Source organism: Trachinotus anak, unplaced genomic scaffold (genome assembly GCF_046630095.1).
Source record: "Trachinotus anak isolate AG129_WGS33_773 ecotype Australia unplaced genomic scaffold, CSIRO_AGI_Tana_v1 ptg000003l, whole genome shotgun sequence".
NCBI classification, from domain to species: domain Eukaryota; kingdom Metazoa; phylum Chordata; class Actinopteri; order Carangiformes; family Carangidae; genus Trachinotus; species Trachinotus anak.
The window spans coordinates 15,472,988-15,485,695 of record NW_027273854.1 but is presented as its reverse complement, the minus strand read 5'-3'; the positions used below and the strand labels follow the sequence as shown (position 1 = coordinate 15,485,695).

The 12,708-nt window shown below is 42.5% G+C and overlaps 1 protein-coding gene across 23 annotated transcripts in view; it reads right to left on the bottom strand.

The window, feature by feature from the left end:
- mapk8ip3 (mitogen-activated protein kinase 8 interacting protein 3) overlaps nucleotides 1-12,708 on the bottom strand; it is a 29,146-nt gene that overhangs the window by 2,947 nt on the left and 13,491 nt on the right. For 13 of the 23 annotated variants that reach the window (XM_071474037.1, XM_071474039.1, XM_071474042.1 and 10 more), the window contains 20 exons: nucleotides 11,361-11,418; nucleotides 11,007-11,159; nucleotides 9,389-9,446; nucleotides 9,013-9,164; nucleotides 8,586-8,642; nucleotides 8,300-8,470; nucleotides 7,477-7,636; nucleotides 5,482-5,532; nucleotides 4,124-4,213; nucleotides 3,570-3,725; nucleotides 3,212-3,377; nucleotides 2,902-3,099; nucleotides 2,610-2,793; nucleotides 2,322-2,441; nucleotides 2,038-2,118; nucleotides 1,839-1,906; nucleotides 1,368-1,516; nucleotides 1,102-1,273; nucleotides 822-935; nucleotides 147-185 (listed from right to left, as the gene is read on the bottom strand). In XM_071474037.1, the coding sequence (XP_071330138.1) occupies nucleotides 147-185; nucleotides 822-935; nucleotides 1,102-1,273; nucleotides 1,368-1,516; nucleotides 1,839-1,906; nucleotides 2,038-2,118; nucleotides 2,322-2,441; nucleotides 2,610-2,793; nucleotides 2,902-3,099; nucleotides 3,212-3,377; nucleotides 3,570-3,725; nucleotides 4,124-4,213; nucleotides 5,482-5,532; nucleotides 7,477-7,636; nucleotides 8,300-8,470; nucleotides 8,586-8,642; nucleotides 9,013-9,164; nucleotides 9,389-9,446; nucleotides 11,007-11,159; nucleotides 11,361-11,418 (2,397 nt within the window). The remainder of the gene's footprint in view (nucleotides 1-146; nucleotides 186-821; nucleotides 936-1,101; nucleotides 1,274-1,367; nucleotides 1,517-1,838; nucleotides 1,907-2,037; nucleotides 2,119-2,321; nucleotides 2,442-2,609; nucleotides 2,794-2,901; nucleotides 3,100-3,211; nucleotides 3,378-3,569; nucleotides 3,726-4,123; nucleotides 4,214-5,481; nucleotides 5,533-7,476; nucleotides 7,637-8,299; nucleotides 8,471-8,585; nucleotides 8,643-9,012; nucleotides 9,165-9,388; nucleotides 9,447-11,006; nucleotides 11,160-11,360; nucleotides 11,419-12,708) is intronic. The other 10 variants (XM_071474043.1, XM_071474046.1, XM_071474056.1 and 7 more) reach the window with 6 other exon arrangements.

Sequence of the window (12,708 nt, the reverse complement as noted above, 5' to 3'; positions counted from 1 at the left end):
CCGCTGTTCAGAAACAGGTGGCTGTTGCAGCGCCACAGACGAGGTCTGCCGACACGAGTTTGTTTCAGGGAACATGAAGGTTTGACCGGGTGTAGGCGGGAAAGAAAAGATCACAGCGGCAGGAGGTCAGGAGCGCTCCCACTTACCCCTCAAACCCAGGAGCTGTCCCCGGTGAAGGACCACCGCTACAGGAGGCGGAGGGGGAAGAGGAGGAGTAGGGGAGGAGAGCAGAGGAGAAAGAGGACAGTAACAGTAATAGTTACAACCAAGACTGTGTGAAAGAGGTGAATCCACCACGGGGAAAGGAAGGAAAACAGAAAGTGGAAAAAAGATGGGGACTTCATGGGGAGAAGGAGGAGTGAGCTAAGGAAGACCACAGATAAACAGCACTGCTGTATTTTGAGAAGGGGTTTGAGGTTTGAGAAAACTGCAGACATCTGACTGGTCAGTTCAGGCAATTTGATAAGATTTGATCATGAGGTTAGTTTGTGCGGTGTATGAAACACATGAGCACCCATTAGATACATTTCAGGTTAACTACAAAATCAAAACAGTTGAAAATTTTAAAATTCAGTTTGTCTCTAATTACATTTGCGGTGCAAATTTCCATCGACAGGGGTGTTATGTCGAAATGTGAAATGGTCTAATTTTTCACCAAATGTAACTAAATCAAAGTGATATCCAGACAGACCAACAAATGAAGTCACAAAACAACCTCAAGTCTCAAAAAAAATTTTAAGACCAGTTACATTTTTTAAGGTTTGATGAGACTCAGGTTGCTCACCACCGCCCTTGTTGTTAGCTGTACGAATGAAACTCACTTTCTGTCAGTGGGATGGAGATGATCACACCGTTTCCAGTTCCAACCCAAAGACGGTTTCCACCGATCAGTAGTGCTGTGATTCGCACAAAGGAGAATCCCAGTTTGCCCGTACCTGTCAATTAAAACCAGAGTGAGTGCAATGCAACCTGAGATTGACCAGACTGCTTCAAAACCTGGACATTAAAAAAACACTAATCTACCAGATGAAACATTTAGATAGTTGCATTTGATCTTCTCTGTCAGGACAAGACCTCCCCTAAAACAAGACATAATCTCACCCAGCATCTTGCTGACGTATGGCTCAATATCCACATCCTGGAGGTGCTGGTGTGTGTGAGCATGGTAGAGACGCAGGGTCGAGTCAAGCCGGATTGACACCCACACTCCATCCCCGATCCACGCTAGCTGCCGCACCTGGCTCTCCCTGCGAGGGTGGGCGTCGAAGGACTTCTTCAGTGAGGGAAAAGAACCACATGAAACGGCTGCACTGTAAAAACAAAAGCTGATTGTTGGACTCATTTGTGACCATGGATTCATAACTCACCTCGATCTGCATGCTCTTGGGCTGGATGACGTGGATCTTGTTCTTGTAGCCGCACCACACCTTATCGTGGACGACAGCCATGCAGCGAATAGAGTGATGAGGCCGACCGAGGTCCATTAGGTGATAGTTGGACAAATCCCACTGTCCATCTGTTGACAGCAACACACACAGACACAGAATTGACAACAGATCCTGGTTGCATTCATGTCTACACAAAACACACTAAATAGCTTTGTCTCTTGCCGATCAATTAGTCTGTGATGAACGCTTATAAAAAACTAGAACCATCCATTTTAAACAGTTTAATGTGTGTCACAGAACTAGAAATATATCACTGATTTCCTGTGGAAAACTTCAATTTCTGTGATTTGTAAGGCCAAAGATCGCGGCTGCTTTTCTTCATCCCTGGAACCAACTAAAATGTTGGTGTGTGGGAGCGCTGTTGAAACAGATATTTAAAATATCACATACCCTCTGATCTATGGAAAATGGCGAGGGTCCCATCAGCCAGGGCAACCAGCACACGACCTTTCACATGCCTGCAATTAGAGAGGAAACAAAGACTGCTGACGTAACGGAAATTCATAGAATTAATTTCTGGTTCTGAAGTCCCCACTAGATAAACACACTGTCTGTAACTACACAGAATTTAACTGTCGCCACCACTTACACCAGACTGAGCACTGAGTCCTTGAGTTTAATGGAGTGGAGACACTTCTTCCAGTTTCCAACAGCTGAGTGGACATAGAGCCTTGAGGGAGAACAGAGCCCAGTTACTGCATGTACAGTTATCACCATTGTCATGACTGAACTTTTCTTTAAAAAATAAAGATGTAACAGTAAAAATGTTCTTTAATGTGGTTACCCAGTGTAAAAACCTAGGTGAAGAAATGACTGGAGTAATGTGTTTCTAGACACCGTGAGGAATCTGTGAGGTTCAGCTGAGCGACTCACCAGCCGTTCTGGGCCCCGAGCCACATGGTGGGGGCCACGCTCGTGTAGTTTTTGGCCTCTTCACCTCTGTCCTCTGACTCAGGAGGCTGAGACGTTTCCTCTTTGGATTGACCTGCATTTCTGTGACGACAGACGACAAACACCTATTTTTTATATTCAAAGAAGAACCTGGACATCTTTTGCAGGTGTGCTAAAGCTAATAACTGTATCACTGATGAAATGTACACATAGGTTTATTGAAATCATTCCTGATGATTGCCTTTGCATGGACAGACTTTGACCTTTTACCTGTCAGAGGCGTCTGCGTGACGAGGCTGGGGATCGGTGAAGACATGCTCAGTAAACGGTCCTGGAGGTCCAGATCCCATTTCTGTGTGGCTGGCTGTTGACTCAGGGACCTCGGTGGCTTCTGTGGCTTCCTCAGCTGACTGTGCAGGGTGAATCTTCGGATTCATGGGGGGAGCAGTGGGGGCTAAAGCAGAGCACCATTCAAATAAGTAACAGACCTGTAACCTTGATCCCCTCCTCATCTTTTCGTAATAATACGATGGTGCAGTAGGGGTATTCACAATGCGCTCACCTTGTCCTTTGTCCATTATGGGGGTGTCAGTGCGTGAGGAGCAATTGCTACGTGCAACGCTACAGTTGGTGGCGCAGCCGACGAGAGTGATACCAGCCAACATGCCCTCCACACCACCAGTGTCGTCACCTCCCCCTGCACTACCATCACCTGGATCCAAGATGATCTCTCCGGCTGGATAGTCGCTCTCACTAGCAGCTGAACACGACCACACAAACAAAAAAGAGGAAAAAAACAGTAAAAACATCATTTGAGTCACAACGCAGCCGTAAAGGTGCAAAACACATTTAAGGCGCACTTTCCGTCCAACCTGGCACACTGGAGATGCAGAGCACATGGGCATTGCAGACGTTGAACTGGTCAACCAGTGAGCCCGGCTGGTTGGCGTCGATGATGACCACCTTGCTGGCAGAGTGGGTGCTGGTGAGTATCCACACTCGACTGCTCATGGTGTCTGTTTCTTGGAGCTCCTTTGACTGGGACAGGAAGAGAGGAGAAAGCGTTTATTATGACACAGTGACAGCTAACTAAAAATAGGACATGGATGGTTCATCTGTAAAAAAAACAAAAAAACAAAACAATGTGCTTGATATTTCTGTGTAGGTTCATATGTGTGAACAGTCTGAAACTGTCTGTCAGTCACTTTGAAGCAGTGATTGTCGGTCTACCTTCCTCTTCTCTGGGGAGTTGTGGCTGCTCTTCTTATCAGCTCCGTCCTCCTCAGCATGCAGGGGGTCGCTGCTGCCTGACAGCGCTTTGGCTGGTACCGACTCCTGGCTGCTTGCCCTCCATCCTGTCAGGTCCACTCCTGCTGCACACCACAACTGCAAGCACATGCAAACACACATGCAAAAATGAAGAAGATGGAACTGGTTCAGGTATTTAGACTATGCCTTGTTCTAATCTAATCTAAGGTGTTGTCCCCACCCTGAGTCTCACTACCTGGTTTCTCACCTTTTGCCCTTTCCCCATCATTAATCCACCCTCTGGTCTCCTGCTTTTGTTCAGCCTTATTTGGGACACAATTACGCTTCAATTTTAATGTAAAGTAAAGTAGCCCAGCTGACCCTCTGAAGGTCCCATCATCGCATCTGTGCACATTGCCATCCTGGCTCAATGTGGCTCCCAACAAGTGACAAGATGGCAGCAAGTGGTGACAAAAAAACATAACACAACAGACACATGCAATGCTGCAGAGGAGTGGGTGTGGTTTCTATCTCACCTTCCTGTTGGGGTCCTTCTCTACCAGAGGGCGACAGTACACCGGGACGGGAACATTCTTCATGCGGTTATCCTCTTTTTCGTTGGTGGCCTAAAAGCAGAGGCAATAAGAGGTCAGGAGACAAGTGAAGCCGTGAATTTTTGTCTGGTTCCCTCAGCACATCTCCAATGTTACTGGGCACTGATGAAAACGAAGAACATTCAGTGTTTGTGTATGTACCGTATAGATGTACAGCACATACACAGCAGGCAATAAAGGAAAACTCCACTGATGTCACCGATCTGTGATGCTGTGATCTCTCATCTTAACTTTTGCTTCAGGTTCCTGAATTTTCCCACAAGGCCACTGGACCATCCACAGAGAACTTACGCATAATACGTGAGGATGGACAGATAAGTGCTACCAAGGAGCATGAGAACGAGTGTCATGTCAACACCTCTGTAGAGAGTGCTCTCTATAATTGATTTACTGCTCCAGTAAAAAATGGTGCTTTCAGGAAGAATCTACCACTGTTTGATTGTGGCACCAAAATGTGATTTTTCTTTTTTGGCAATTAAACTCCATTGTAGCTGGACTGTGAATATCTTGATGCAATTAAATGTCGTCATCAGAAAAAAGAAAATACACCACCAGCCATCACTGCTGATATGTTTATTAATGCTTTATGTGAAAGCCAGTATGCAGAAGACTTTACAATTCTTTGCTTTGGAGCGATCTGGTGGTGGTCAGTGGGCTGAGAGGAACACATGCATGACTGAACCAATTATCACCCAACAAATTACTAGTAACTTAATATTTTATAGTGGATTTTTCCTTTAAGTACAACAGGACTAAGTAAGTGTTGACGACATCAATGTGTATGTAGGGCAGGTTGAGACAGACAGAGGTTAAAGGTTAAAAGGTTGAAAAAACATTGGCAGAGTGAGAGAGAAAACCAGTGGAAGTCAACTCCACAAAGACAGGAGTCTATTTGAGAGATGCAGTTGTAAGGTGTGTGTTTTTATATGTGTGTGTCTGTAGGTGACATTTGTTTGTGTTGTATGAAACACAGGGATGCTGACTCATACCATGCCTCAAATTAACAATTTCCCCTCAAGTTTCATGCATTTTAAGAGTTTGTTTCATGGCAAACTTGTACTTTAGTTAAAATTCTTCACATGGAGCTTTAAATATCTCAGTTTCCAGAGCACAGAAAAAGTTTTCATCATTATCTGGATATGTATTCAGTGTTTTGTCTGTCTAGGTATATTTTCAGGTATTAACTGTCTGCTGCTATCTAGGGGTTAGGGTTTTAGGGGGAAGGTTAAAGGGAGAAGAACCGTAAAGGCGCATGCTAGCACTCTGTCGGTCTCACTTGCCTGTTGTCTCTTCAGCGGGCTGTCCTGAGCGCTGTCCGTCTGACCACCAGTCTGTGGGAGACCAGAGTTAGAGCCACCTGCCTACCAACACACTCTGCCCTCTGGCCTTTGAGCTGCACGGGGTCAGCTCCCGAGTCTGCCAGTCAAAGTTTAAACTGCACTTTGATGCTATCAAATCATGTTTACGCTTGACACCAAAGTGGAAAAGACGAGAGCTTTTTACTGTTCTTACTAACGTTGGCTTAATTTAAAGACAAGTCTGGTAATATTTTCCTCATATTGAATAAATACCAGAAAAGACCAAAACCAGCAATGACTTTATCCAACTGACACATCCTGGCACATTCTTCTGTGTTGTAGACCTCGGTTGTTCATCATCATCATCATCATCATTATCATCATTAGTGAGTTACACCAATTCACTATGCGATAAGTTTCTTAACTACTGTGACAACTGTATATACACTGTCCTGCTGCCATAAATATTCGCTAGAGCACCAAATGTGTATTAATCCACAGCTGAAAATAGTTCCCGATGAATGCACTATTTCCTCCTTTTAAAATATTGTTTTATTTCCTGAGCCTTTGAAAAACAGATGTACGCCTTATACGCCGCATTGCCTGTCTGGAGGTTTGTGGTTTAGAGCAGGGTAGGAAGGTCGGAAAGTACTGAGAGACAGACTAACTCATTACTGGTATTGGTCTTTTCATGGTTTGTTGACAAAGAGAAAAATACAAAACAACAGCATCCTTATCCTCTATTAGGACTATATAAAAGGTTTTACATGTTTTAGCTAAACTAGAAATCACGTTTATGTTATGTCACTTATCATATTCTGAAAAATACCAAAGGTTTTAATTTGATTTCCCACCTTTCAGGCAGCCACTGCTATTTCTTCATTTGACTTTAGTATGAAAATCAACTTAGCAGTTCACAACTCTTCTTACACATGGTATATATGCTGTATGTTAGTTACTAAAAAATCAACCAATTTCTGCCAGGAAGGTAGTAAAGCATTAAAAAAAAACTTATTATTACTTACTTATAACTTATTGTTATTGTCATGGTTAGTGAAATTGCGAAGACGCAAACATTAGCTTTAGCATGACAATTATGTAATGTTCCTTTAATTTGGTCACTATAGAGTTGTGTGGAAATGGCCCAGCGGGTACAGTCAGAACAATCTTCATGGTTTAATTCTGCTTGCTCGTCCGATAGGAGAGCTGACTCACAGTCACTTTAGGCTGTCATATCAATCATTTAATGGTGAACCTTGGGAAAGCATTTAAAAGCTTGGTAAGTAAAAATCCTGTGAGTCTTCTCACAGACTTCATGCGTCTTTGAGGAAATATTGTCACAGAGAACGATGAGCTGTTACTTGTTAGGAAAATGTTCAATTCCCTCCACTTATGTACACATGGAAGAATTTACCTCAAAACAGAGCTTTCATGGGCTCAGACATAAGTAAGATTTTGAGCTTGTAAAATGACACGAAGAAATCATTTGGCTGTATGTCACACTTTGTAAACCTGTGAAAAGTCTGCATGAGAATGTCAAGTTTATAGGACCAACATTTGTATGTGTGACTGAAATAGTGTACGTTGTACTTTACCTGAGCATCGTGCACAAAGTGGGAGATTTAGGTGCGAAACTTCACATAGTTTTTCTATGTCTATCTGTAGTCAGATGTTTTTGTGCCGCTTCATAAATTATATTCAGCCATTTTTTCCTACAACTCCAAATCTTTTCTACAAATTTTGACATTTTTTCAAAGGTTTACAAAGGCTGGTTTCCTACCACAGATTTTAACCTAATTTAGACGTCACTCCTGGGCTGTCAGTAACCCATATCAGTGACTCAAACAACTGGTGGGTTATTCTCCTCCTGTAAAGCTGAGTTATTTGTGTGTTTTTGTTTTGTACCAAAACCACCTCACACGTCCAGAAACCCCTCCTGGTTTCTGGACGTGTGAGGTGGTTTATGTGTGTGTGTACCTGTTTGAAGCGAGAGGGCACGCTCCAGCCACAGGCCTGCATGATGCCGTCATCACGGCGCATGTGCTCACGGACCTGCCGGTACTGTTCCCGCCGCTGCTCTCGGCGGGCCAAAAGTGCAGAGTCACTGAGGAGAGACGCAACACCGTTACTGGCCAGTCTGGAAACAACAGGAGGGGAGGGAGGGAAGAGAGAGAAGCGAAGCGTTAGCAGCCTGGCCAGCCAGCAGCAAAAAGACAGCAAGAGATGAGAGGATGAAGAGGAGAGGAGGAAAATAAAGCAACAGCAGTGGTTAAACTGAGCTCTGTTCTAGCTCGAGCCAAGCAAGTGTTTTACCACACTAACCACATGAGAGGGTCTTTAGTTCTTTTAGCATTTGTGCAATTTGTGTTGCACATGTGTGTCCAGTGTGAGTTTCATGTCTACAGGCTGTTTGTTGTATTTATGTACGTTTGTGAGAGAGGTCTTCAAAGGAAACTTCAGAATAAGACAATATGAGAATTAACTTTCCAGTTCAAACTTCAAATTCAGTGCGATCAATGTGCACTGATATGTTTACTGTCCAGAATATTTTCTTCATTTGTGCATGAAGAGATTCGTCTGACTGGAATATGAAGGCACTAACGAACGACATGCGAATCTAAAGTTACTTATGTCGAATGCTCGAGAACCTGCTGGAAGCTTTCTGCTCTTTAAAGATGCCACAAGCGAGCAAGCAACCAGGCGTTGAGACCAAAGCAGAGTCGGAAGCAGATAAGGTGGGAGCTTTATTTTTAGTGTGAGGTGCAAGTTTAGTTAAGATATGTAGCTGGTCGCTGCTCACTCTTCAGGGAAGAACTCCAGTGTACGGTTTGAGGTGGATATCTGACACATGGTGTGGCTGCGTCGCTGAGAGAAACCAGCTGGCGAGGGAGACTTGTAGTGGATGTTGACGCTGTGGTATGGCCGCTTGACTGGCGGAGGGCTGGACGATGAGCTGAAGAGACGTGCGAAGCTGGTGGAGAGAGGAAGAAAGTTTTCATAATTGACAATTTTGTTTTACCAAATCATTTGTTGGAGGTATTTCTAACTGTGAATAGTAAATAGTTTTAATAAAACCAGAATCTCACAACTGCCAGATGGTGGACTTCTTTTTCTCTTGGATTGGAGGGCTCTCCCGGGATGCCCTGAGAGGAAACAGAGGTGTGAGTTGAATAGAGGAGAAGCAATATAAAACACAGGTGAACGTTTTTGTTTTGTGGTTCAGTACATATTCTTGAATTTTATCACTTTTTTTTTCTCAATCATTTTCTTGAAACTTCATTTCAAACAAAAGGCCTGTAGCAAAGACAAATTAAACGCACTGAAAAGAGATTCTAAATAAATATTCAGTGCAAAATAAAGTTTCTACAAAAACAAAACATTACTTGAAAATGCAACTCAATTCAGAGCTTTCTTCCACATTTATTCACTATGTTGAGGCGGCAGCTGTTCCTCTCCTGTGGTCATCCAGGTCCTTCATCTCTAGTCTAAAGCAGCGTCTTTCTTTTCTTCTACCTGATCATTTCCGTCCACCGCACAGCCTCCTGCAGCTCCATCAGTCTCTCTTTGTACTGATTCCTCTCCATCAGCACGCGTGCCATCTCCACCCGCGTGAATCGCCGCCGTTGTGTCATTGTCATGTCGCCATCCTGCATGGGTGATGAAAACTGGGAAGATGTCAACACAAAGCCATTTTTTAATGATGACGAAAGGTCAGAAAATAAACATTTACAGACAGACGTTTGCAACAGACAGAAACTCGCTATGCCTGCTTATACATGATTTCTCTCATTTTCATTACACTGTTGATGTTTAGGAAATACACTGAGTGTGTAAAAAACAAAAAAAAAGGAGGGATATATCTCCATGACCTGTGCCCCATTTCACTCACATCATCACCCCCTTCATCCTTAGAGTCCCGAGATGCGAAGAGAGCCTCTGCTCTTAACCTGCAGCACAAAAGCAACAGTCACACAAAGGAGTCGATGCCAGAGGTCGACTGGTGCTGAGACGGGGAGTCATTTTAGTGGGAGAACTTTGGGGCTTAAGTCTTTGTTGACAAGATTTCTGAAGCTGCTGTGGGCTGTGACATGATCTGACATAACACAACATGACACAACGTGGGGTTGTGGGATACGAAGTGGGCAGTTCTCCTTTATAATACACACCAGGTGTATTTTATATACATGGTAACTGTTCACACATCTTTAATTTTTTTATTTGTCGGAAAAGTACAGGATAATATTCTGAGCTCACTCAGTGTTGTTTTGCTTTACTTCCTCAGTGCCTATATTCAAGCTTTTAAAATGAGGTCTGCACCTTTTACATGAAGTGCTTCATTGAAGGTTTGAAAATGCAACAAATTAATTTTGTTTAGTACTTTCAAGCTGGAAGAGGTAAAACTATTAACACGTCTGTGTTTCATTAACCATTTAATGAGGTGTTTTTGTTCTGGTTGCTTTAATTTGGTTTCTTGATATAATGTTTGTGATTCAGTCTTTTTTGACTTGTGGTGCACTGCACAAAGGCGTTACGTTTTGCGCTGGGTGTAAGATCGGGCCTTCAGTCTGTTTGGTCTTAAAGTAAAATATCAACTTTCTTGATATTGAGTATCAAGCTATTTCTCTCCACTTTCCATCCACCCGAAACAAATTTACTACCATCTATTATCTCCTTAGAGCCTCACTTCGTAGCCCCCAAGTGTATCTAAAGCAATTTAAGATTTATTGGGTGTTGTAAAAATGTTGTCGTGCCTCTGGAAGTGTATCCAGGTGAGTTTTACAATGTGCACTTTATGGCAGTGGATATTGAACCACATCAGCTTTAACTAAAGGTAAAATCTCTTCCAATGTCAGCAACATCTTCAGTGAGCAGGAATAAGCTGCTGAAATCTTTTACTCTGATGTAGTACACATCTGGTTTTCAACAGTTCAAGAAGCACATCTGAGCTGCAGGTAAACATGGCTGAAAAACAATACTGACATGAAAACGAGATGAACTGGTGAACAGCAAATCTACTGTTTCACCAGAAATTAGTGAAACTAAGGAAGTAAGGAATTAAAGAACATTATTGCGGAGCTCCTTTGTGATTTATTCTTCTTTACAGAAAAGTTTAAAATTGAAGGAGTACACTCAGCAGGACACAGAGTTTCTCTGGTCACTGGATCAAATATAAGTTTCAGGTTTGTCCTCAGTATCACTGTGTCAGAGCTGAATGATCAATACCTGAAATCAGAGGCGTTTGAAATAAACTGGAAACTATCAACAAAACAAAATAACTCAGATCTGTATTGAGACATTTTGTCCTCTGGTTCCCCGGAGACTATCAAGTTGTTATGTAGGGTCACTGAGGTATGGATGACGCTGAGGCTTTTATGTTAAGGGATAAAAATTATTGACCTTATTGTTTTCTTGCTGCTGACAACCACAGATCTGGACAGAAATTTAAAGGAACATTCTTTTCTTCCAAAACTCCTCATCTTATTTAAATAAAACATGTTATTTTTCACCTCTTGAGTTCTTCTTCCAGCTCCTTGACTTTGGCGTCCACCTTGTTCTTGGACTGCCTCACGGCCTCCAGCTCCTCCCTGAGCACCTCCTGCTCCCCTGAAAGCTCATCCACTTTGGCAATAAGGTCATTTTTCACAATGTTGAGAGCATTTCTGTGGGGAGAAGAGCAGAAACAGGGGGGAGTAAGACATTAAAAGCAGCTCCAAGAAAACCACAGGTTGGGAGGTCGTGTCCACACACTTCTTTGGCGTGAGAACATGCTCTACAGAAATGTTACACCTTCAGATGAAAGGCAGAAGGTGTAGAAGGACAAATACTGGCAACACACACTTATCCTTCTCTGTGTCTCTTACTTGGTCTCTAGGAGGTGTTTGTTCTCAGTCAGCAGGTTCTCCACCTCCTTGCCCATCCCTGAAACAGTCAGTCACACCTCTGTTACTCATCATCACACATAGTAAAAACATCCACAAATCAATCAATCCAATGACCTACAAGCAAAATACATTTCCCAGAGTTTCTGCAGTGACGCTATCTTTCAGATCAACCAGATTTGTGACAACTGATGAAGGTTTTGTACACAAATAAAAGGTTTAATAAGTCAATGACATGATTATTAATGGACAGACTATTCATTTAAGCCGTCACGTTAACAAGCAGGCTAAGTGAGTTTAACAAAGGAAGGTTCCTTGTTAAATGTTGTAAGAATATTGAGTAAACACTCAAAAAAATAGTCGAGTACTCTTATTATTTTTTCCCATGAGGACAGAGAAATCCTCAAAGGTCTTTCTCTGCCACAACATCTGCTACAGCATCACCGGGAAAATGTTAACTACATTGCTCAGAACATTTGTCACCTCAAAATATAACATGTCATTTGAGGGAAATTATCCAGCTTCACTGGTGCACTTAAATCCAGAATTCAGGGTTGATCCCTAAACCATCACAGTTTTAAACTGATGCTCAACCTATTCAGTTTGTTATTAAGTCTTAATTATCTAAACTTTTGCCAGAAATTAACTGAACGTTTTACATGGAAGCAGCAAGCACTGTGCAACATAAGCCAAGCACACAAACCTTAAGCATAAATTACAACACAGAAAATTTTGGACATGAGAACATGTCAAAAACAAACAGAACATAAAGCAAAGAGGTTCTTAGACACCAAGTGTCAAACATCGCAAAAGACCAGTGGTAGATAGCAGAAGATCATTGGTTAAAACTGGGTCAGAAAACGTTGTGTTGTATAGTTTATGGTGTGATATGTGATCTGACTAGAGAGACAGAAAAATGAAGCGCATATCTTTCTGAGTTCAACTTGTGTCGACTCAAAGCAGCTCAGACTGGCAGATTTACAAACTGCCCACAGCCACCTGTGAGCTGAAATGAATCTCTTGAGGGAAATCACTCACATCAATATCCTTGACTGTGCAACCTAAAGATCTACTTTTTGATGTATATGTTTTTGACACGTCCGTTTTATGCTATGTAACCCTCATCTTATGACAGCAGGTGTCGACAACTACTAAATACTGAACTGAACTCTTATTGAACTGAACAAAGATTTTATGGAAGCCCACTGATACAGTCTCCTTTTCTGTTTCTGTGCACCACACATCCTGTTCTCCCTCTAAGATAAGCACATTCACTATTTTCGTCTTGATTTACCATTAGATTATTCTCCAGTTGTCTTTTCTTTTTAAA